Consider the following 26,598-nt stretch of genomic DNA (forward strand, 5'->3'; position numbering starts at 1 on the left):
AATGCATGTCATTTACTGCCCTTAAGGGCACAAACCGCCACAGGCACATTCGAAACTGCTCCGAAGGCCTGTCGGTAGACGTATTAGGCATAGCGGTGCTCATACTGTGACAGGAAATGTTATGCTTCACTGCAATACTTTTGCGTATGCTTTACCAAGTAACATTTGTGTACGGAGGTGAAGCCAACGTTCGGTAACCGGCATTATGCAACGCACCGTGCTTTCCGAGCTTTTAAGCCAATCGCGAGGACCGCAAAGGCGGAGTCCGCGCCATTGCTGACAGCAGTGAATTCTTTCAATAAAAAATACGGCATCCAACAGCAAGAAGCTTCATAGCGAGCGTCGAAGCAGCTAGGCCTAGCGTTGCCATAGTGGCAGCTACGGCTGCCAGCGGATCTGCGTGTGAGAGCGCCGGTTTCAGGCGGTGAGGTAATCAAAATGGCAGCAGTGGTGGCTTTGATTAATGCCATTTCGGACCAGTGGTCACGGCAAAACGTCCGAATAATAGGACGGCAAAGAGTTCTTGCGTCTGAAATTTCAGAAGTTCTAATACATTGACTCTATGGGGTACGTGGTGGTGCCGCGAAGCCATCCAAATTACCGGGAATCCGGAAAGTCGGTCGTTGACTGTACACTGGCAACTCCTCCAGCCGACGACAGGACGTCAAAGACGATTCATTACGATTCCTGTCTGTTACTCAAGCCAGGATTACCGTGACTTTCGACCCTTTTAATAAAATTACAGCTTCTTCCCTGATAGAGGCACAAATTCCCTGAGTTTTCCCCGAGTCTTTCCAGACTACTCAATATCACTGAGAATTCCCGGTTTTCCCGGTTGTTAGACACCCTGATGCGTCACCCAGAAGAAAGACCGCGGTAGACCTAGCGCGTGTCAAAGTGCTTGTTGCACATTTTCATTCAAGAAAGGGTAGAAATGGACACACTGCGCAAGCAAACTAGCCTGTATGGATATGCACCTTCCCGCCATCAGTGCACTTGCATTGCAAATTGCATGCGAATGTGCCCATCCCATGTCCTTTACAGTACAAACAATAGGCCAATCGTCATACGTGGACTGTTAGGGCAGGTTTCATTTCAGCATCCCATGCCCTGCACCACTCAATCAAAAGGTCACCTGTCATCCATGCTTTCTCGTGGAACGCACATCGGAATGGGAGGACTTTCACTTTCTTCAAGCAGAGCGGTGCTCTGCTATCGCCAATAACGACTGCAGTTTCGCACAAGCCATCCATATGAACAGCGAGCAAAACAGAACCCTGCTGCTGATTTTCCTTGATGACAAATGTTGCCCTTCAGGTTCAATCTCCTGTTTGACAGCACATGACAAAACTGTCATATGAAATTCGTCAGCATTAAATATTTCTGACAACACAAGCAATTGTGTCTGTATTAGGAGAAGCGCACTTGCAAGGGTGCGGCGCAGCGTGATAGGGAGTTCTATGTACACGTAATAGATCAATATACTTCTGCACGGACTCTTTAAGACAAGTTTACAACTGCTTGATATAGGCAATAATCTTACATAACAGAGTTTGATATATCAGAGATCAACTGTAGCGGTGCGGCATCAGCAGCTTCGCAAATGCATCAGATAGGGACGGGTGCACAAATGAAGACACAGGCACAGAAGACATGGGCACAGAAAAGGACAAGCACATGTGTGGCACCTGCCTGCCTACTTACTAGATGATGGGAGAGAGCTCCGCGGCATAATCGGCCGAGGTGCCTGAACCACAGCATCATCCCGCTTTGCTGGAGGTTGGGCCTTTGGTGGCTCAAGTGGTGGCAGGAGGGCTTTTGGCGCCGCGGTGATAGCCTTAGTGCCCTCTTCCATAGCCAGGTCAATGAACACAGGCTTAACTCCCTAAAGGTGACAAGGAAACATTATCTTTATGCTGCAAATAACAAACCCTAGCAAGTGTACTATCATCTGGCTTTGCAGCCTGTAACTTGTGGTTGGTGGTGCTATCTTGTTACACGGCTGTGCTTTCTATTGACATAGCTTCAGCTGACGCTTGCAGCTATACAGCATCCGCAATGCGAGCACCACACATCAGGACGTTTCCTGAACAGCGAACCACACTGAACATCTGAGAGCACTCTTGCAGCATGCTTTATGTTCGACTGGTTAAACATGAGCGCTCTGAACAAATTTGCATGTTTTATTTATAGAGTGTCACACTACAGCTAAGGGCACCTTCGTGCCAACAATGCAACAAAGATTACAAGAGAGTTCCGGTCATATGGAGGCTGCGACCTCCGTTATTGGCTCAGTGTCATGTGAACAATCACAAAATAGTCTGCCTTTTAACTTCTAGCATGCAGTTACTGCTCTAGCAAGCAGCCAAACTTGTGGCTCGATGAGGCTTTTTATTTACTGGGCTCGGCAATGTTGCAATTAGAGTCTGAGCACACTAAGACTGTCAAATTAACAGTTATGGTGTGGCACATGGCTAAGGCATACCCTTTTCCTTACACAAATGTACACTCTTGCAGCACCTTTTCCGTGCAAAATGGAAACCTAATGAACAATACTGCTAATTAAAGGGCCCCTCACCAGGCCCCATAGCAAATTTTGATTATACATTGGAAGTTGTTACGTGTCCTTCAGGGAGCGTTCTGCCGAAAAAAATTTTCACGTCAGCTCATTAATAGCCGAGATAGAAATATTTCAGTGCCATGAACCCACGATTTCAGCAGGCGAGCTACACTGCATAGCGAGGCTCCCTCTCCACTGGCCCCGTCTAGCCTTCGCAAGCGTAATTCCTTCCCTGCATTCTCCCATACCGGACCTCGGGGATCGCATGACACATACGTCACAGGCCCTGCCTTTTTTTTTTTTTTTTGCTCATGGCATTTTTTTTTTTCAGCGCGACGGTGTTGCGCACGAGCTGTTGTCTCGTTCACGCAGTGCACGATTTTGCGTGCTGTGCACAAGGACACATGACTAGCGGTATAATTCAGTGCTACATAAATACTGAGGCAGAACAAGCGGATCGCAGAGCATGATTAAGCGCTGGAACACGGTAGAAAATGGCTTAGTTTCGTACCTGCGCACCTGACCACACAACCGTGGGAACAAGCACAAAAGCAGAAGTACATCTCTCTTGCTTCAATGCGAAGTAAAACAAAAAACACACAGGCATTCCCCCTTTGTGTGTATTATTATTTCTCTAAACTTCAATTCGTCAATTCACAGATAACACAGATAACAGATGTTGTCTTGAATAATTCTCAAAGTCACGTGTCACCACGAGCAACGTCGAACTTCGAACACGATTACATAGGCGCAGGGGCACGATTAGGTCACCGTCCGGCTTGGAGCGCGGCGGCCGAGAGTGAAGAGGGAAACTACGCTCGGATTGAAATTTCGTATCTTTCTGCAGTGCGTAGTGACGTAATACTTTGCAGACACGATTGTGATCGCGCAATGTATGCTTTGCGCTTGTCAGCTTAAAATGGCCACACCTGGTGAGGGGCTCTTTCAGCTAGATTACACTTCTGAAATAGCAAACAGGTCGATGTTACTGATAGAGATGTGGTATGCCACAAAATGCACTAATGTGAAGCCCAAGTGGTGAGCTCAACCTTGGATTCCTTTCAAAAACAGATCCATGTGAGGTCACAAAGCAAGATTAACCCCTTCCATGCCACACTATTGTTCTGAATTCCGATAGAAAGTGTAGATAGAGAAAATGAAGTCAGCAATAATTTGAGATGTTAGTTTACAAAATCTCAACCATTTATTGCAACAGCAAAGCTTAAGAGCACCACACAAAAAAATTTCGAAATGTTGACAAGAAAATGAAAATCGCAAGAAACTTGGAAGTGGCGTGGACGAGCTGAGCTTCTCTGTGGCTGTTTTTTACCGGAAATGCGCTGACAAATCCAGCTCGTACATCGCATATAAGGGGTGAAAAAAAAAGGACTTGGGCGGGGCATGCAATAGTCTGAGCAAAGGAACAGGCACCAAGAGAAGGAAATTCAGTCAAGGGTGTCACAGAAAACGGATGCATTGATATGGCAGGGGAAATTTTCAGGTGTCAGGTGAATTTTCTGTTTCTGCAGCAAAGAGTAAGTGTGGATCTCTTGGAAAGAAGTTAAACCTGCAGCAGACTTGATAAGGCTAATCATGAGAAATATTCCTTAAGCTTCCCCTACATTACAGTTGAGCCTCACTATAATAGCCATATCCAACACAAAAATACTTCCATTACATCTCATACTTGTTATAAACATATTTATTCATTCTATCTCATAATTCGTTATATCAGTTCATTATGTTGAGGATCAAGTGCACCATGCATGTGGCATGATGTGCTACCTTCGTTGTCCCTAATCATGCTCATCTTTGGTGTTTATGTGTGTGAGTGTGTAACTGTGGTATGTCCGTTGTTGCTGAACCATTGTGTAGGCACCTGCTCTTTGCACCTACAATATCTGAAATGGAATCATGGCGGCCAGAGAAATTTTAGGCAAATAGGCAGCTGGGCCTCTAAAGAATACAAAATAAATAGCACGACCAGTCAGAAAAAAAAAAATAAGAAAGAAACCCAAGACAAGTCAAATTGTACACTATACATGAATGCATTTTACAATCCTATGGAGAAATGTAACACCCGACCACGATCAATTGCTTTGCTTCCTTAATATAACCTATCATATTAAGGAAGCAAAGCAATTGATCGTGGTCGGGTGTTACATTTCTCCATAAGATTGTAAAATGCATTCATGTATAGTGTACAATTTGACTTGTCTTGGGTTTCTTTCTTTTTTTTTTCTGACTGGTCGTGCTACTTATTTTGTATTCTTTAGAGGCCCAGCTGCCTATTTGCCTAAAATTTCTCTGGCCGCCATGATTCCATTGATATGATAGCAATGATGGCAATGATGGCAGTATGATAGCAATGAGGTTGCTTATGGGTTGCACTCCTCTTTCTGGCAAGAGTTACAGTTCTAAATGAATGCTCTTGGTCCAGACAACTTGAAAATTGAACTGCTGTCAAAGACCGAGATAAGAGAAATTAGATCAAATTAATATCTCCGGGGGGAAGGGTGGGGGGGAGCAAAAGCAGCAAGTTTAAATTCACTTATAGAGCACTAATAAGAACTGACCACTATGTCCAACACACTTATGTGGGAGGAGTCAATCCTGCATTCTAGACATTTCACTGCCCACAGAGGTGAATAATGACAGAGCCTCAGCCCAGTAACAAAGGTGACACAAGTGGGCCTGTCTTCATCTGAGGCCTGGATGAAAACAAGCTCCACTTTCACTTTTGCACCAGCCTTGTTCACTTCCAGTTCTTACACAAATGTTAACTTTTCAGACACTTTTGAATCGCAGCAAATCAACGCATAGTACCATCAATACATATTAACACACAACAGCAGAACATGCACATTGGTAGCAACAGGTGACTTCCCAAACGAACAAGTACTACTACTGACTACGGTATCAACATTGCGCATAATGTGTACGTTGACCATTTAATTTGGTATGTTGATATATGACATGCAGATGCATAATGGTTATTTTGGGTTCAATAGGTACAGTGAACACACACCAAAAATCAGGATGGTGCAAAAAGTTATATTTTACTCTGCTGGCAGCCCAAAAAGCTCACTTATACACATTTTTGCCTCGTTTTGCACTTGATGTATACCTGAATCTTCTAGTAATCATACATTTAGTATTCACCTTTGAATGTGGCAGAAGTTACAAGCAACCGAACTCTGAAACACCAGCAGTATATGGTGCAATGCGAGCTTTTTCACTTCTGCCCTTCTGGCAAACACACAAGCTTACCAACAGTTATCAGCCACAGGCTGGTAGGCTGTACCAGTATGGCCAGGTACTCCCAAACCATTTTTGAGGGGGATACAAGGGGGAATACAACAATTAAGCCTCTTTTTTTTCTGATACGACCTTCTGCCACTCTGAATTGCACTCACCGATTTTGCACTAAGGACATATTAACAGTACTATTGTGAGCTAGCCATGCATCCTACTGCAATTACCAAACTTCATCAGGACAAAAAAATGCACAGCTTGGCGCGCACTAAACATGGGTCAACGATTCGAATCTGCGTAAGCAAATACGAGCGCTTCTGTGTCCCCCTGTGGCAGTAGTAACGAATTGCGACACTAGTTTTTGCACTTTTCGTTCACTTCTCTTGCTTTTGTGTTTCTACAGCAAACTACAGTGATGCAGCTATCCAATGAGCTCAGACCTCCTCTTTATGATGGTTTCAAAATGGCGGCTTTGCCTCAATGAAAAGTCCTGTGCTCCACTATGCTATGGCACCTCCTGACACAAGATTTTCTAAAATATTTTTGTCTACTGGGCACAAGAAAAGTGTGAATTTCTCAATTCTACATCACTCTTCTAATATTCCCCTATGTGGTAGAAATACAATCGAGGACCGCAGGGGAAAAAAATTGTAATTTTGATCAGAGAAGTGAGCGGAAAACCAGAGTGGTGGGCGGCATTTCCACTGCAGCCCACCGTGGGAAGAACCCTGCAGTATGGTATGGCAATAGCCAGCAACATGTTCTCAATCCTAAACATTATAGTTAGCATATGTGGACGTGATGTCTGGAAAGTTATTCAAGACGTCCAACTACACTACAACCATGGTGTCAATGATCATAACTTACACTCTCCCTTTCAATTTAGTTTGGATTTAGACAAAACCACCTCACTGTGAAGCTTACTGATGAACCACAATTTGGAATGTCAAGAACTTGCCCTACTGTGAAAGATACAACCAGTACTTCCATAATGTACAACAGCAATATTTGCAATGCAGTATAGTCAACTTCCATTAATTTGACCCTGACAGGACCAACAGAATAAATCAAATTGCCCGGCAGGTCAAATTAAACAAGATGCACAAAAACACTCAAAACATACCGCTGATTCATTTCGCAGTATTTTCCCCGATTCTAACACGCCCCAAATCAAACGTGCGCCCACTTTCTATGTGTCCAAAGCAGAAAACTAATATAGATATGGCATTAAAGCTACTAAATGATGCACTGTGAATTATACGTATACCCAATTTTCCAACTAAAAAAAACGGCCAATACCAGCTGCTGGACAACCAGCAGCTGGTATTCAAAAATAGGTTTCGCTGTAATACATCTGTGGTATGCAGCATTCGAAGTTCACAAAGGTAGTTTTGGTATTAAAGGTCTCCCTGGTTCTTCCTGGTTCAGAACAACTGAATTGAAGAACAAAACTCATTCCTGAAGGAGGAGCCCGTTGGGCTCCGAAATGTTGGGTTTTTCAAATTGAAATAAATTTTGTTTGGAGTTTCTTTGTCATTTAATTCAGCTTTGTTAGTGTCCAATTGGCACCAAGCAGACAATTTTCGGCCCAATTTTCTTGGCAAAAAAGAAAGGCATGTGTCAGCATTGGGTGATACCATAACCAGACATTGTGGACTATGATACTTGCTTGAAGTCTTCCTAGGGCAGGCCGAAAATGAGCATTTTTGACTGGAGATTTTTTACCTGTTCAATGCATTCACTGTCCCCTAAGCCCCGCCGACACTGCCATTACAGGGGCCTCTATTGGGGCCACCCAGGGATCACATACGTGCGTGCTGACTGGCCAAGTTTGAAATAATCGGCGAAGGGAAAGTTCAGGATGAAAATAATGAAAGTGTGCGCCCATAGAGATGCATGAGCATCAGCCAGAACCTTCGGCCAGGATCTAATTAGCCAAAAAATGTAAGTAAACAAAAGCAAATTATTGGAAGTCTACTGTATTCACAGCTCTCATTTGAAAAGTAACAATCCCCTGTTTTTTCACAATTTCACAGGGCATGGTGGTATGGTATGAATGGTTGTGAGGTGCATGGTGGTTAGTCTGTGTAACATGGTTCATGTGGGCACCCAGTCAGCTCGTAAAGGCGCTCTGCACTGTTGTATTCAGTTTTGTTATTTATTTGAGTTCTTTATCCCCCAGGGGGCGCTTCTGTTCCTCGTTATATGTTATATGTGTATATGTTGAATAAACGGTTTTTTAAATCGGGACGGCTGGAGCCTGGCTTCACCTTCGAAAATACCACATTGGCGACGAGGATGTCGTGAACGTACCCCCAGCCCCGCTGCTTCACCCCAGAGCTTCACCGGAACCCAGAACCCCGAGCTTCACCGGGCTTGCTCCGCCGCCGATTTTCCTTCCGATGCCCGGCCGTCTGTCATTGCCATGGGAGCAGTGGGAGCAGATGTTCAACGTGTACTTTCTGGCATCCGGAGCCGCTGCATTCAATCAAGCCAGAGCAATGCAAGGCTATTCTTTTGCATCGTTTGGGGGCGGAGGGCCAGCACATCAATCAGACGCTACATGCAGGGACCAGCGCCGCAGCGCGAAGTGTCGCAGCACTCGCCGATGACAAGTCTGTCGTGGCCACTCTTGACGAATACGACTCTGCACTCACCGCATTACGGCACCAGTTTTCGACATCACGCAATGTTATCATCGAGCATCATTGCTTTCACCGCCGCAGCAAAAACACAGGCGAGTCCGTTCATGACTTGGTTGCCGCTCTATGGGAGCTAGCATCACATTGTTCGCTTGCCTCGCAAGATGATGCTCTGCGGGATCAATTCATTGCCGGTGTAGCTTCCAATCGCGTACGTGAGCTGTTACTGCTCGAGGGGGGTTCCGCACTTTCATTCGAGAATTCACTTCGAATGGCACTTTAGTTTGAGCAGGTGGCTAAAGAGCTAAACGAGCTTTCTGCTTCGGTCGAAGCAATTTCATTGTGGCAGTGTCGTAAACCATTTTCGCATTTTTCGAAAAAAGGGAATTCACAACCGGCAGCCACCTTTGAGCAGAATTTAACGAGGAGCGCGGGCGGCTCACGTGCGCCGCACCGGAACCGCCCCCCTGAGCGGAACCAAGAACAGAGTAGCCACTCCGGTTCACCACATTGTTTCCGATGCAGCTCGCGGGACCACATCACGTCAGCGCCGCAGTGCCCAGCGCATGGCAAGACTTGTTCGTTTTGCGGTCGCAAGGGCCACTTTCAAAGGGTATGCAACCGCAAGCTAACTCAAATGCAAGGCCAAGTCCGTGAAGTTGAATTTCATGAAGATGTTTTGTCATCTAGCAGTGCTGAGCAAGTTTTGACTGTGCAATGTTCCGCGCATAGCAGAATTCATATTCAAGTGCAAGTCGCGAATGTCACCTTGACATTCCTTGTAGATTCAGGGTCGTCTGTTTCAATCCTGTCGGAGCAAGAATTCAGTCTATATTTTCAGAGCGTTCCGCTCCTGCCTGCTCCGCATGTTACTCCGACTACTCTCAACGGCCGATTCCCGTGCTAGGTTGTTTCCAGGCAGACGTTCAGTTTAAAGGCCGCACAGCGTCGCTACGTTTTTATGTTGTTCACCGAAGAACTTGTCTGATCAGTCTTGATGGTATTAAAGCCTTGGATATTCGCATTGAGGGTTCTGCTCTCAAGTGCTCATACACGTCCGTTCCTCCACTGCCGACTGTCGTTGACCCGCTATCCTGTTCCATTTCCATACCGTCAAGCACGCAGCCCCGTAACAAAGCTCTTCCGCCAGCCTTAGCACATGAGTTCAGTTCACTTCTCAGTTCCGAGTTGGGTCTTGCTAAGGGGTTCACACATCGCATCAAGATGCGGCAAGGCGTGCAGCCTGTAACTTTGAAGCTTCGCCGTCTGCCGTCTCCGCTGTCTCCGGTCACCAAGCTTCGCCGTCTCCGGTCACCAGTATCATACGAGCTTCAGAGGTTGCTGAGCCTTGACATCATTGAGCGCATCGATGCTTCTGAATGGGTGTACCCCATTGTTGCTGTTAACAGGAAAGATAGTAGCATCAGGATATGTGTAGACCTTCGAGAGCCAAACAAAGCTATTGTTCCAGACAGTTTCCCGTTGCCCCACACAGAGGAGCTGCTTCAAGGTTTGGTAGGTGCTACATACTTTTCCAAACTTGACTTGGCTTCCGCTTACCATCAGGTTCTCTTGCACCCTGACAGCAGGGATCTGACAGCTTTCATCGCTCATGACGGCCTTTTCCGTTTTAAAAGAGTTTGCTTTGGTTTCTGCCACAGCGGCATTTAAGATGATGGCGACAATCCTTGACCGCTGCCCTGGCGTGTTGTTCTACATTGATGATGTCATCATTTTTGGCAAGACCGCAGAAGAACACCTTTCAAACTTTAAGACCGTGCTGCAAAAGATCAAGAACGCAGGTCTGAAACTGAACAACAAATGCCTCTTCGACGTTCCAGAACTTGCATTTCTAGGGCACAAGGTCACTGCACGTGGTACCTTGCCACTTCCAGAGAAGGTAGACGCCATAGTTAGCACACCAGTGCCAACTGATGTTGCCACCCTTCGTTCGTTCCTGGGTCTTGTGGAATACTACTCCAAGTTTGTTCCACACTTGGCACAAGTGGTTGAGCCTATGAGAGTCTTACTTCGCAAAAATTAGCCATTCATCTGGTCTGCCGAAGCAGACAGTAGTTCCAGAAGGGTCAAGGAAATGCTTTCGCCGAGTACAGTCCTCCAGATGTTCGATCCGTCATTGCCAGTCATTGTGTCGACCGATGCGTCCGACTGTGGGCTGGGAGCAGTCTTGCAGCAACAAAGTGGCCACGAGCTCCGCACAGTCGCTTTCGCATCTCGTACACTGTCGCCTGCGGAGAGAAAATATTCAGTCGGTGAACGAGAAGCTCTTGTGTGCATTTGTGCGTGTGAGCGATGGCACACGTACCTTTGGGGTCGCCATTTCCCAATTCGAACAGACCACCAGGCACTGGTGTCCTTGCTGTCGTCGCAAGGACATGGAAGACGCCCACTCCGAATCGCACACTGGAGTGCATGACTGCTTTGCTACAATTTCACTGTTGAATACCGCAAGGGGTCCACAAACACTGTAGCAGATGCACTTTCTCGGCTACCAGCACCTACCTCGGAGGCAGAGATTGCTAAGGAAGAAGAAATTGTCTTGTTCATTGAGCCAGTCTGCATGACAAAGGAGAAGTTCAAGCAGGCCGCCTTCGATGATTGTTGCCTGGTAACCATCAAGTCATTCGTGCCGAGTTCCTGGTCGCCAAAGAAGTCCATACCAGAAGAGGCGAAACCATTCTACACCATTCGGGAAGAACTTTCTGTTGTCGATAGCCTGCTACTGCGTGAAGAGCGCCTCGTTGTACTGTCCTCCCTCACGGCTCAGATCATCGGCACCGCACACGACACATCCGGGTATCACGCACACGAAGGCGCGACTGCGCGAGCGGTTCTGGTGGCCACGAATGGATAAGCAAGTGGAAACGGCAGTAAAAAACTGCCATATCTGCCTGGAGGCAGATAAGTCCACCAAAACATCACCAGTACCGTTGCAACCTGTTGAATGGCCTGAGGGACCGTGGCAGAAGCTTGGCCTAGATATTGTTGGTCCTTTGGAGCATGCAGCTCACAACAGCAGATTTGCTGTAATGCTTGTTGACTACCATTTTAAATGGCCAGAGGTATGTTTTTGCAGCGAAGTGCCACGAGCACCGTGAAAGACTTTTTAACAAGTGTTTTTGCCCGTGAAGGCTACCCAGAAGAGATCGTTTGTGACAATGGACCTTAGTTCACTTCGCATGAATTCATCACTTTCCTGCAAAACAGAGGCATCAGTCTTTAACATTCTTCGGCATACTACCCCCAAGCCAATGGGCAAATAGAACGTTTCAATCGCACATTGAAAAACTTCATTAAAATCTCACTCCTCGAAAGACGACCACTCCGGCAAGCTGTCACAGAATACCTTGCCATTTACCACTGTACTCCGCACGCAACCACCGGGGTTGCCCAAGTAGTCCTGCTGCATGGTAGAAAGCCCCGAACCAGGCTGGATGTCGTGGGTTTCTCAGCACCAACATTTGCGGAAGACCCAGCCAAGGAGTTGGCGCGACTTCGTCAAAGGGTTCAGCGTCAACAGCAGAGCAGCAAGCACTACACGGACAAAAGGAGAGCCGCCAAGAAGACGAAGATAGCCATAGGCGATTTTGTCCGCATCAAAAAACCGTCCATTCGTTTCAATGAGACTGCGCCTTTTCTTCACCAACTAAAGTGATTGAGAGCAGGAGAACAGCCTCTTTCAGACTTGAGACGGCCGTACGTGGAACACCTCCAAGCTTTCCAGTGTTCCGGAGGGGGGCACAAGTGAACCAGGCCAATTTAGTGGCATACTGCAGCCTGCCACGCCGCAGCCGCGGTCTCCTCATGTGCTGCAGCCTGCCGTGCTACAGCCTCTTTCTCCCAGGAGGCAGGCACTGACTCCTGCCATACTGCAGCATCAGTCTACGAGCCTGTCGCCATCGCCGCCAGTGCAACGTCCAAAGCGGCCGACCTGAGAGCGCCAGCCACCGTCCTTGCTCCAAGACTCTTAGACCAACTAGTTGGTGGTCTGACGGTGTGTACATAGTCTGTAAATATATGTAAATAAGTACAGTGTGCATGCCTTGGGGTTTCCTTACTAATACTAACAACTAATCACTAAAAATAAGGGAGGGAGTATGTTGTATTCAGTTTCGTTATTCATTTGAGTTCTTTATTCCCCAGGGGGCGCTTCTGTTCTTCGTTATATATATGGTTGTAGATGTTGAATGAACGGTTTTTTACATTGGGACGACTGGAGCCTGGCTTCACCTTCGAAAATACCACGTGCAGGCCAGCTGCCTCGCAAGTTCTTTTGCAATTGTCCTAGCTATTTGTCGCTGCTTCTAGACTTTGCCATTGTGGCAGTGATAAATGAGCGAGTGGCAGGCTGTCCGCCCATTCCTTCTTTCTCCCCTGTGATGTTCCTTTGTTGCGGTTAGAGATTCTTGAGCCGACGCACACCCAGTGCAGCTTCGACGTTACAAAGACACTATAGCAACTGCGGATTGCGTGAAAGAATGTTTTTGCCCATCAGAAAAGGATTCTGGCGGTCCCATGCCGCAGGAGTGTGGTGGTCCCATGCCACCAACTTCCCAATAGGTGGCCATCCTTCCAAGTGTCAAATGCCCATAGTTGCCGAGCACCAGGCTAGGAGCATACTTATACCTATCTTACCGGTAGGTGCCCAGTGGCAGCACTCATCTGCTTCCCGCAGCAGTGGCACACGCCCAACTATTTCATCAAAGCTGTGGTGAGGACAAGGGGTGCCTAGAGACCCTCTCAAATCAGTATAGGGCCCCCTTTTGAGGTGAGAGAACCAATGTAAACAACTACACTCCAGGTTGTGGTACGCCTCTACTCATTACTGGCAGCCCCAGGATTCAAACCCAGTGCCTTCTGCACATGAGGTGGGAGCTCTACCATTTCACCACCGCAGTCATGGCCCAGTGGGTGGAATGCCCAGTTCAGCTGCGGGAGGTGCGTGGTTCCATCCCCACCTCCGGACATCTCCCCGCCAGGCGTCCGACTTTTCAGAGATGTGTTGCTTGGGAGAGATTCGTACTGAATGCAATGCTTATGGTGCAAGAACATACAGCAAGAACGAAGACAAACAAAATACCCCCACCACACTTAATTTGGACACAGTCGAACTCTGAAAGTAGGCGACAAGCTGCTTTCTTTTGCCACTACAGTCACTGACCGATAAATCGGACACCAAGAATCCGGACAAGCTCGGTAATTCGGACAGCCTCGCGGCATTGCCAATGGCCCCATAGACTTAATGTGTAAAGATGACCGATATTTCGGACAGCCGCCAGCTCTACATTCAATTATCCGGACTCCGTCCATGGCTCTAGTGTATGCCAACTCTGCTGCCATTATCTCCTCTGGCAACCTTGACAACACATCAAGTATGGCCTCGGAGATTACACGCTAGACAGTTATTTCTCAGGCCTTGCCTTGGTCACCTTTCTACGCCTCTGAAATTTGACTGCCAATCTTGGAGGCTTGCCTGAATAGTGAAGTCGCATCAACATCGTGATCATCACATCCTTTTCCAGCACCCCCGCGCATGGCCCGTTATCGCCATCTGTTTGTTGAGTTTGCCTCGCAGACAGCGTTCTGCCATGCTGTGCTGGTTTGTTTAGTTTGCATTCCAGACAGCGCTCTGCTGGCTCCATGAAGTCTTTCTCGTGAAGTTATAGATAGGCCACGTCAAATGGTACCAACAGCGCCCTCGCAGCCAAAATGAACCAGACTCTGCAACTGAAGAGGCTGAACTGTGTCCTACCAAGAGCTCAAATGCGGACATCATTGATGACCTGCTAGGCTGTGGTGTGCCGATTCCTGCCGCCATTAGATTTGAAGACTCGGAGATGTCGACAGTGCGGTTTCGTCGTGTGCCGAACTGAACGATGACGAAATAATTGAGCAAGTTCTCCTACTTCAAACAACAACCTTCCTTCAAACAACAACCGACTCGAAGGGTGATGTGCCACTTGCTTCGGTGCCTTCCACATGCGGATCTGACTCAAGCCTTTGCAGTCCTTCCATCGGCGTACAACAACACTCAAACCTGGCAAAAATACAGGCAGAGTTGTTGCCTGCATGTAAGCACAAATGCATGCAGCAACGCATCAAACACTCGTTCCTTGCCCAGAGGCCTTAAAACAAAGCTTTCTTTCTTGGATACATTCGTTTTTTCAGAAATTCAATAGTTCAAACTTGTTTACGCTCCCCGCGGAGTCTGAATTATTGGTCGTTGACTGTACATATGCCTGCAAAGAGGTATTCAAGTGCAGTACTATGTGCAATACAAGCAACAGAACTGGCTAGAAGACACAGCTGACATACAACTTGGCCGACCACAATTCAATTCTTTGCAAGAAGACGAGATGCACCAATATGAAAATGGCATTGATGTGAAACTCCTGAAGAACCAAGCACCTGACTAACTATTTTGAATGCATACCAGGAGTCGCACCTGACACAAACATACCTTCATTATATCCAATACTTGTTAAAGTTATGTCATAATATGCAATAATTCGTTAAATTTGACTGCACTATACTGAAGCGCGACTGTAGCGGACTTTTCAAGACTGAGAAGGGTGGGGACTCCTGTTCCGTGGCAATTCATCACACAGAATTCTGCGGTAGCACCTCCCCAGCACCCAACTGCCCACACAAAAGACCTATCAGAAATGGGCGAGTATTCACCTTGCGCAGCCGACAGTAACGCATCTTCCTCTGCAGCTGCTCCAGCTTCTGGCGGGTGATCTGGTTCTCTCTGTGCCGGCAGCTCTCAGAGGCGCTGTCCTCATCGCTCAGCTCCCGAGGCGTGTTGTCCTCACTGCACCTTGCCAGTCACGCATGCACTTAGTGTGCGCACCAGTTCTCCCAGCCAGAGAGTGCACAGCGAAGTGGGTGGGGGGAGGCCACGCTAAAGTCGCTTCAATCCCCTTCGCAGGCAGCAGAAACGCATGGGTAGTATGCAGGGTCGATGCAGGCTTCCCATGCGTCTCTTTATCTGTCCAAAACAACACCAATGGCACCTTAGAAGCAAAATTTTCCTTTTGCAAATAAGCACCTTCTCATCATAGCCGACTTGCCTGTCATTTGCAATCATCATGGACTGCTTATCTGTGGAAGCAAAGCATCACTACAGGAAGTTACTGTCTCCCTTCTGCAATTTTATTTCAATCATGTAAAGTCTTAATAACCATGGCTGAGAAAGTCCTCAGAAATGGTGACAACGCAGGAATATGAAAGGCTTGCTGAATCTTCTTACCATTCCTGCCTACTTGCTGAAATCTTAGAAGATATAGTGTTTCCAAAGTTGAAATATAGAAGCATTGTAAATTTACAGCATTACTGACGGGCTGACCAGAAAAGATAAAGTAATTAGTGCAATAAATGAAAAATGACAAACTTTCTTAAGATAAGCAGATTTTGTTCCAAGCGCTCAACATACCCCTTTTAATGAAACAATGTAGCCATTTTTATGGCTAAATTTATAGCCATCTTTAGATAACCAAGCAGTGGGAATCAGCACCAATGCAGAAAAGTTCACCTAGCTTGCACACTTCAACAGTGGCAAGAAAACTATGTAAATAACAGGTGTAACTAAGTGTCTAGACACTGGCCCTCCATATTCTGCTGACATTTTGCAAACCATCTCACCTGACTAGCACTGGCTGCTACAGTTGCTGCTAGCAGTACTTAATACAAGTGCACTATTAAGATGAGAAGAAAATATTGTTTGGAGCAACAGAATGGTGTCCACTGTTGCATAGATAGTTACATCCTACCACTGAAGATCAGTTACGTGGAGAGATTGAGCCCTAGGCATAGTTAAGCTTTCAAAGTAAAACTCTGCACCACAGCTGGTGGTATGCCACAACATTGGTTAACCGGGGCTACCATTTGAGCATAACGTTTTGAAGACTAGGTTTAAAGGCAGATACTGCAGCCCCACCTGAGCATGCATTTCCTTACATTTTAGTTTACTGTAATCTGCTGGCGCCTCTCTTGTGTCAGGATGACCACAAGAGCATCTGTTAAACAAAAAAAAAGTTCAACTGACAGGTTTCTTTTAATTCAACTGAAGAGTATATATTGACAGGCAAAATTTTAAAAAATCTTGGGCAAGGCAGCCCATGACAGGGCAATTACATTGTGGGTATTGACAACCATGCAACAGACTGGATACAATGCTTTTGCAACAATGAGACAAGCGACAAAGTGAAAGTAATGGAAGAGGTGTTGCACATTCCCTCTAATCTATTCACCCAATATCTTACAAGCTCAAGGAAAGACAAATATACTTTGCACTTGGGCATTTGCATTGCTGCTAATGACTTCAGCCATGCTGCACTGAGATCTAAATGCAAGAAACCTCTTATGTCAATGCTTGCCACTGTGGTGCCATTGAGGAAATGCAGTATTGCTACATTTTAATATATCTGGCCTGATAAAGCATTCACCACACCCACCAGGCCCATTATATATACCCACTATACTTTCACAAGAACTTAAGTCCACATCTTATAGGTTAAATTCAGTGTTAGAAGGCAGCCACCAGATAGCCAGGTCAGGAATCGGGTGCATTGGTTTTAGTTCCATAAGGCAGTGGCGGCTCTGTCGCACATGCAAGATTTATTTTCATATTTTACACGAAACCATTTTCTGCAAGAAAATTAGTAAGAGTCAGCCCCCCCCCCCTAATTTGAGGTTAAACTGAAATCTTTTACATAGTGTTAACCAAAGAAGTAAGAGTGCTGAAGGTACCAAAGCCTCAGTCTTATATCAACTGTATTAAGACTAGCATGCAAGTATGCACATGTGTATGGCTGTATTAAATACCTAACGATCACCATTCATTGCAAAATCTGCTCACCATTTGCTACACCTAAAGCCATTCCTAAACAAAAGCAGTTTTTTTTGTTATTTGAGTATGCTACCAAAAAACACACTAGTCTGTCAGAATAATGATTGTTGTATAATTTATTCAACTTTGGACAGCAGTACCAATGGAAGATTAATACAGTGAAACCTCGTTAAACCATAGTAGGCTCGAGCTCGGAAAAAGTATGTATTAAACGGTAGTACTGCTTAACCGAAATAGTATGAGGTCGTCCATTTACCTGTCAAAAACGGAACACGGAGAGTGCGATGAAAGGGAAAAAAGACATGCAGTATTTATTTACTTCACGCGACAAAAGTGTCATTTTCGTTTTATGCCACAGAGGCCTAGCAGCGACAACAGTGGCCTCAAACTTACTGAAGCTGCGAGCCAGCTTTTCAGCCGGCCCCCTCTTCTCAGCAAACACTCGCATGGCAGATTCCTCGATGGCATTGCATGTTCTCCATGCACACGGGCCATAGCGCTGCAGAAGTCGCATGGCGCCTTTTTCATTGCAGGGTGCTGTTCTCGTCGCAACGATTGCATTAACGAGGCTGACGTAACACACAGCTTCTGCCATTGTCAGGCCTGAATCGCCCATGCTGTCACTTTCCGTGTCATCCTCATCACTGTCGCTAGTCAACGCTTCAGCAACAACAGAGGCAACCATGGCGAAAAGTCAAATCTCGTAGCCGACATCTCTTCACTGTCGCAGCAGTGCTGCCGAGCAAATTCTTTGCATTCCAAATGCTGCACACCGTAGTCAACAGTAGATCCCTGTCGCGCGCCAGTGCCGACTTCTTCGTGTCATGTTCGATAGCACAAACAATGTCCAATTTTTCTTCTGTGCTGAGCACCCAACATCTTTTTTATCGAAGCTTCGGCATGCCGCGAGTCCTTGTTTGCGTGACGCCAACAACGCTCTGGCACAGCGCTGAAATGATGTTGATGTGGCTTCACGCGCAAATGCACAGGGTGCTTGGAGGCCGTTGCTTTGATCCACGAGGCTTGTTGTTCTGCCGAGCCGCCTGATGGAGACGACGCACCGCGGTGTTTGCGCGACGAAAAGTGGAAACACTGCGTGTTAACCGATATGTATGCAACAAGCTAGTACGGTTTATGCGGATACAAAACACATTATGTTTAATGGCCACCGAGTCGGGAATTTGACTTCACTGCTTTTAAAACGAAACTACTGTTTAAGTGGGTACGGTTTAACGAGGTTTTACTATATATTCAAGGAAACTAGGCCCTCCTTGTCATTCCAAAAATGATAAGCAGTAATGATGAATAAAAAAATGGCTTTTTGTCCAATCAGGTGCATTGGAGAGTTTGGACATTATCAATACAACCAACCAATTGGCTCTGAGAAACAGAGTGCACAACAGTGGCTGCTGGCATACACCATAACACAGTTTTACCAATTGTTTTCAGACATTTTGTAAGTAATATTCACTATAAATGTGGGGGAAAGAAACATAGTAAACAGAGGTTGACACACAAGAACTAGTCCTACTGACCTTTTTGTACAGAAAGATAAATAAAAACAAAAATGTAGTCGTAAAAAGGCCTACACTTTCTATGCTCATAACAGACAACTGACATCAGACCTCTTTTGCTTATTAGTATTTGCCATACAAACACTAGTGTCCACACAAACAAAATCTGATCTGAACAGCAACCACCCAAACTAACATAGAGCACACATTTTGCCCTACTCTAGGCCAAGGCCACTGTAGTGGAAGAAGCAGATGACGATGGCACCCTTGACACAGTCTAGTCAAACTTAGTAGTGGTGCTGGCACAGCTTGCCAGAACAAGCATTGTGGATTCCCTGTCATGCACATTTGATGTGTCTTACGAGTTTGCCACCCCACCCCCCCCCCCCCACCCGAAAATTTTTTCATGCAGTCATGCACCGCCGACCAAAATAACCCCCACTGCCAGAAATCATTCTGGATTTTGCATAGAATGTCTTTTTCATGCTCGAAAAGACATTTCAACATAAACATTGCAAACTCGGGCCGGATTTTGTGGCAACACCCATGCACCGAGAGTCACGTAACGCAAGGAGTCCCATCCAACCACAAAGTTTCAAGGGCATTTTGATAGTAAGCGGGCTAATCGCAGCATTTCGCGGAGGCCGCATGATCTACAGATGGCATGGATTTCAATTCCAAAACTTTATGGGTATAAAGTTAAACTTTTTTGTGAAAGGTGCATTGACATTTCCCAAGTTGTGCTTGAGATTTTCGATTCCGGAATTTTGTCGGTTTAATGTTGTTATAAACATTTGACGCCAAAGGTGCATTAACTTTTCTTAAGTTGTGCATCAGCCCATACACTGAGACAAGCGAAATCAACACACTATCAGACAAATTGACAAAGCACGCAGCGAGGTCCATTGAGACAAAGCGTTGTGGTGGTTCATTTGTGCATTCATGTTACGGAAAAGAATACCAACATTTTCTCCACCTATGCCAAAGCATCCATGTCAAGACACTAAATCCAGCAAAGGTAACTATGTTCTTATTTATTTTTCTACATTGGCTTTTATTCGCGAGGACACATCGAGCCTCTTCAATTTTTTTTGTCGCTACCCACAGGCTGCCAGAGCCAGCCAAAGCACATGCATTTTTCTTGTGTTGCCCAGACCACTGCGGTGCACACGTCGATGCACGTTCATTTTTGTCTGACCGAGTGAATTTTTGCCTGGCAAAGTTTGAGACGCTTTCTGGCTAGCAGACAAGAAAAAAGAAAGAATGACCGCTCGCCGCCATCACTGTGGGGACTCGACGGATTGCAACGCGTTCACTTGAGCGCAACTTCTCTGGAAAGTCTTGTCTCGCCGGTGTAGGATATCCAGAAGTATGCGTATGGTTCTCTGTGGGCTAAGCGTGTCACGCTTTCTTCTATATTCCTTCGGTAGCCACATTAGGTACCCAAAGTAGGCATTCGAATGTGGCCAACATGCTGTCTTTAATGTTTCTTTTCCCCCATTTTTGTGCTCCAGCCTCACAAAAGAAAAAAAGACATTGTTGTGGAGCAGCGAATTCCCGCATGATGAAAGTTCGATTTCACTACTTCTTTTGGGGAAAGTACAGGACCATGGGAAGCTTCAGTTGCCGGATACTCTTAATGTATTATTGCAACGATAGCAACTATATGGACACTCCAGACGCATTCCTGCCATTGCCGTCGCCCTCAGGTTCCGCATAAAGTCCAAGGGCGATAACATTATGACTGCGTGCTGCACGTGCGAGTGAAAGCGTATGGGGGAGGGGGTGGCATGGGTGAGCCGATGATGGTGGCTCAGTCTTCTGTGCACAAGGGAAAAAAGCGGGAAGGAAGCGTGCAGCCTTCCGCCGTGCACAATACATCTGGGGGGAGGGCAGGCCGCAAAATTCTGTGAATCTTTGATTGCCCAACATAACTATTTGCCTGGTTTGAGGTTTGACGCATTATATACAATGACTTTTTCTTAGCTGCCTAGATTTATTGATAATCAATTTTTTTGTTGCGAGGTTTTGTGTATACATGCAGTGAACTTTGTTTCAAGTGACACTCTTTTGCCCTTTATCAAGCTGCATCGTCGCATATATATATTCCATTGTATCTTCACATTTCTAATGTACGAAGGCGAGCCAATGAAAGTGAGCCAACCCACTCCGCGCAATAATGGTTCACTTGATTACCTATGAGGCATGCGCATAGCACACAGGCATCTCTCACTTACAAAAGGGACACACAGGTGTGAGGATAAATGTTCTTTAATGATCTCATACACTGGGTTGAAAAAAGTTGAACGGAGTGATGCCGGAAGGTTTTTCACAGCTGAAGGTGTTTCCCAAAAAGAAATTGGTCGCCGTATGGCTGCCGTGTACGTTGAACATTGCATTTCATTGGCCACTGTGAAGTGTTGGAGCAAATGGTTCAAAGACAGATGTGAAAGTTGCAAAGACAACCAAGAGCGGGCCAAAGCCACCATGCAATCCCCCCAAATGCAATTGCAAAAGCTGTTGAGCTGATTAGACAAGAACGGAGGATAAGCATCGATGAACAGGCAGGGCGTGTGAACATCAGTCACAGTTCGGTTCGCACTATAATTCATGAACATTTCTGTTATCGGCTCATGTGAGCACAATGGATGCCCAAGATTTTGAACGACTGCCAGAAGACCGAGGTTTGGAGCTGCCTTGACTCATATGATCCGGCATCACAATGAGGGTGACGACTTCTATGCAATTGTGACTGGGGACGAATCATGGTGCGACTATTACGAGCCTGAAACACTACAGCAATGCTTACAGTGGAAACATTCGAATTCACCACCCCCAAAGAAGGCAAAAGCTGTCATTTCCGCCAAAAAGGTGTTGACTTTTTTTTTTTTATTCTATTGTCAGAGGCCATTACTGATCGAATTTACTAAACCTGGAGAGACGATCAATTGTTCCCAATATTGTGAAACGATGGATCGGCTGCGTCTCGCAAACAAGAACAAACAACGTGGAAAATTGACACATGGGGTCATCTTGCTCCACGACAATGCTCGTCTCTATGATGTTGATGTGGTTAACACAAAACTGGCAAAGTTCAAGTGAGAAATGCTGCAACATCCTCCATACAGGCCAGACTTGTTGCCTTGCGACTTCCACAATTCGGGGCAATTGAAGTAACAGCTCAAGGGAACCAGATTCATGTCGGACGATGACGTGATGGAGCCAGTTAGACTTTTTGAAGCAGCAGCCCAAAGAGCTTTATGAGGCAGGAATCACGCAATTCGTTAGTCAGTGGGTCACATGTCTAAATGATCATGGAGACTACTTTTAAATAATGTGCCCCGTTTGTCATATATTCGCATTGGCTCACTTTCATTTGACTCGCCCTCGTATATTTTACAGGACTCCTGCTTTTTATATGTGCTCTCTGTTGAGACTAATTTCGGTGCAATTACATTACACGGCGAGTGACAGATCCTCCTGCGCAATACATTCAAACGAAGGACAATGTCAGATTTTTCCCGGGCTGTTGCATATGTACAAAAATGTAAACAAGGTTTTTGAATAACGAAGTTTCATTGAAATATTTGTCCTCAACTTCTTCATTTCATGGCCTTTACATTTTTATATCAGCGGCATGCAATGCTTTGCTGGTTTCAAACTGACATAGTCCTAAAGTTCGTGTGGTATTTTCTTTACTTAATAAATATTGCTGTTAAGATTGTGAGTTATAACTAGCATGGATACCAACTAGCCTTGAGCTAGAGATTCAGATGTCCTGTTCAACATTTCCTGTGTACTTTCCTATTTTGAATAAACTTCAACTTCAACAACTTCAACAATAGAGAAAAAACATGGAAGCATTGATATAAGTTATTTCGGTCACAATTTTTGGAACATACAAGTATTTTCTTTTATGAAAAAAATACATATTTTACTTGTCTGAACACGAAGTAGCATTCAAAAATTCATTTGCAATATCTTTGGCAATTGCAGTGCAGTTATTATTCATGTATTTGATCCCTCGACAAATTTTCGACGAGGGCAGCAGTACCTTGTTCTGTGCTCAGACCAGAATTTTTTCAACCATGCAACTTCTCAAGAAAGCCCTTGTGGGTTTTCTTTGTACCTTCACATTACTATATCGCCCTTTCATTTGCGGAAATGCAGCGTCCTCTTTATTCCACAGAGCCACCAGTCACATGACATCTAGCTGCACTTTACGAGCTTCCTAGCCGTTTTCCTAGCAGTCTAGAGTTGCAGTCCTTGAAGAGCAGTTTCAATTCAAATACAGAATTCCCAGCAACGCCCTGCAGCATCAGCACCCATATTAGCGGCTGTTAATGCCTTCCCGAGCTCGAGTGCTTGTCAATAAGCACAGCACCATGCAGTCTTCACCTGAGCAGCCCCGAAGGCGACCTAGGAGCGGTGTCCAGTACAGTGTACAAATGCACCTTGTCCCCGTCTCGCATCACGACCAGGCGCACTGCCCGCACTCGAGGGACACTCAGGATCACCTCGCTACACAGACAACAGGAGCAGGGGAGCGAGAACACAGTGTAAAACAAAGGTCTAAGTTTTTGAACTCTCGCAAAACGCAAATAAAAATTAGCTGTTCCCTCACAATGACACTGCAATCATCCCAAAGCTGGAGAAGATTACTTCTGGTCACTGCTGCAACACTATTGAGCAATCTTCAGTCCATACATCCTCTACAAAGAAGCTCTAGGGCAGCTTAGTGTCAGCTTTACAAGAGTACATAATAATAAGCCTGCTAGCCTGGCTTGACATGAAGTGACACAACCACAACGCTACAAAAATTATGGATATGCACCCAGATGAAGTTATCTTATTCGACACTGACACAAGCTAACCTTCACTGTCTTCAGTAAAGTTGCATCACTCTATAACGTTGGCAGTCATCCACTCGCAATGAAAAGCATACACCCACCTTTTGGTGTCTAGATACTTGACCACATCATTCAGGGTTGGCCGCTCATCCAGGTAGGCTGCACACAGGGCAAAACCAGATCCCGGTAAGAGGTCTCTTCAATATTATGCACTCAAAGCCAAGTGGAACTGTAACAATTTCATTTTTCATTCTTTTCAAACCCTTCCTCATTGGCTCGGGTACACCGATGCCCCTTATCACTGTAATCAGTGACCTAGAGTAACAGATTAAGGAAAACATGAATGACAAGTAGAATGTATAGCTACAGTATGGCCTCAGCTGAAAAAAGTATGGCATAAAACTACACTAAAAATGCACTTCGAAACTTGGGTAAATACAGACCAATAGAATGTTGTCCGCTTAGCCCTTTGGCACAGTTATGTTGCAGCATGCTATTATTTCAGGCTGCAACAAATCTAGAACAATATGGTAGTTAACATAATACATACGTGTAATGAAACGTTCTAGAACAAGCGCACAAGCTCCAAAAGACATTGCAGCAACAACTCTGGGTTAGTCCTGAGAAGTGTACCAACACCTTGAAACGAAAATGCTCTGCTCTTACCAAGGAACAAAACAATCTCAAACAACTGATCTAAAGGTGGCACACACAGCAGCAGCAACTTTTACAGAAGAAGAGATGTCTTTGCTCAATGTGTGCAATATCATCGAACCTCGTCATAACGAGATGAGAACAGATATACTGAAGTAATCATAATTCCCATAAAAACCTATGGTTTTCTTATCTTGTTTGACCGAAGCACCAATTTCCTTGAAATAAATATAACAAACCTTTTTCAGTCTTGAATTAAAATTTACTAATCATTGTGTCCTGATTTAAGGGACACTAATGGAAAACATCAAGTCAAGCTAAAGTGATACATAGATGCGCGAGAACGTCTAAGGTGTCAATATTCAGAACAGAGCTTCAGAAATCAATAAATTGGTTTTTGAGACTCCCCCAAGACATTCAAATACTAGCTCGATAACATAGAAACTCAATACAGTTCTGTCCCCTAATACTCCACCACTCATAATAAAAATATTGCATTACATTACAAGACAGAAGGAAGAAAATGCTCTTTGTGTACATTAATTCGATGCTTACAAAAAAAGAGCTATTTGACAATACCCTTAACAATGCAGGCAGTCTAAAGGTTTCATTTTAACTCAACGCTTCACTGCCAGTGCTTTCGTGTTTCAGTAGCTTCGTTATCATGTAATGCTGCACTGCTTTTGCTGGCTTGCAAAACTCGCACAAACTGCAAGTAGCAGAGAATGCTACGTCCATGTGATGTTGCGCGATGCCCGAACGGTCCACACCACTTGATCAAGTAGCAGCAGCAGCGGCGAATCCAACACTGTCTGGACTCTCTTTCTGGTTGCACTGTTGGTTTTTGCACAAACAACCGTTGTGCAGTCTGTTGGGCATAGTTCTACTCACTGATGGCAGTACTCAACCAGGCTAGAGGTGACATGCATGCGCTAAAGGGAGATTAGTGCATACGTATCTCCCCCTCTAGCCCGGTTGTGGGCAGCAAAGGGTGGTGATGGCGTATGCAACATCACAAGTGCTTGCTCGGGGGCAGGCGATATGAATTGCACTAAAGGTATGTGGACCCTTCAGATGTGATTAAACTTGGTCTTTTCTTGGCACGAAATAAACGCTGCAAGGTTTCTGGAATAATATTCTAATAGTCCACATTCACTTGACATCTGCCTTTAGCGTCGCATTAAGTTCAAGCATGGTGGCGCATGACGCTGCTAGTAATTTGTCTGATGAAGTGAACTCCTGCACACTTCTGCATTCTATGCCGACATCATGCTATGCCTTGGTCAAAGATCATGTGCTACACCATAACAAAACACGAACAGCGGAGCACGTGGCTTGTGCTGCATGCAGAAAGGATGCTTCAGTAATGCTGTGTCGTCTAACCGCGGCCGCAATAAATTGCTGCACTATCAGGATTCTTTACATACTGGGACTGTGCTTTAGAATGATCCATTTCGTTTTTCATTCTTTTCGCCGTCATTAGCTCAGACATTATCATCGAGATCTGGTACTCGGCAAACCAAACAGAAAATGAAATGGATTGTTACAAATATGACTTTGGCTTGGCTTTTCGTGCAAGTCCCTCATCGTCTAAAGGTCACCACTGGATACCAGCATAAAAAAGAGCTTTCTTGTTGTTTAGAAAAGTCTGCATAAGAACAGCAGCAAGCGTTGTAGGAAATCTGAAGAGATTTGAGCTTACATTTTTCCCACACGTTTACTTCAAGGAGAATAAAAGGCAAGTTGCAGCACAAGTAAAAATCAGCAATCATGACCCTAACTAGAAGCAATGTCATGCCATGAACTACTATCAATTTTGCAATAGCACCAGTTATTACAGCATTTGGACAGGCTCATTAACATTACCGCTGCAGTGCCAGTGGTAAAGAAGGTGCCTTTTCTTACTTCTTTTTTTTAGCTGGCTTGCAAAAATGCACCAGCAGAAAAGTTGAGTCAAATGAGTAGAGTGATCCAATTATTTCAGCACTGGGACACCATTTAATAAACATTAGGCACAACATATTCATATACAACTACCAGTTTAAGCACAAGCATGGCACATTTCTCCTATTTTTTTAGTTCAACAATAACTGCATTTTAATTGTTAAAGCCAAAGAAAGTACATAAGTAAATGTTTCTTTGATAAGCACACAATGCAACAGCAAACTAGCATTGTTTTCTGCAAGGCGCAAAGTGTGAAAAACTAAAATAGAACTAGAATGTAAAGAAAGGATCATTGTGAATCCACATA

The 26,598-nt window shown here is 45.2% G+C and overlaps 1 protein-coding gene across 10 annotated transcripts in view; it reads right to left on the reverse strand.

The window, feature by feature from the left end:
- LOC135918736 (AN1-type zinc finger protein 4-like) overlaps positions 1 to 26,598 on the reverse strand; it is a 136,613-nt gene that overhangs the window by 99,512 nt on the left and 10,503 nt on the right. For 9 of the 10 annotated variants that reach the window (XM_065452389.1, XM_065452385.1, XM_065452388.1 and 6 more), the window contains 4 exons: positions 23,795 to 23,852; positions 23,242 to 23,364; positions 15,160 to 15,298; positions 1,705 to 1,885 (listed from right to left, as the gene is read on the reverse strand). In XM_065452389.1, the coding sequence (XP_065308461.1) occupies positions 1,705 to 1,885; positions 15,160 to 15,298; positions 23,242 to 23,364; positions 23,795 to 23,852 (501 nt within the window). The remainder of the gene's footprint in view (positions 1 to 1,704; positions 1,886 to 15,159; positions 15,299 to 23,241; positions 23,365 to 23,794; positions 23,853 to 26,598) is intronic. The other variant, XM_065452384.1, reaches the window with a different exon arrangement.

This window comes from Dermacentor albipictus, unplaced genomic scaffold (assembly GCF_038994185.2).
Source record: "Dermacentor albipictus isolate Rhodes 1998 colony unplaced genomic scaffold, USDA_Dalb.pri_finalv2 scaffold_21, whole genome shotgun sequence".
NCBI classification, from domain to species: domain Eukaryota; kingdom Metazoa; phylum Arthropoda; class Arachnida; order Ixodida; family Ixodidae; genus Dermacentor; species Dermacentor albipictus.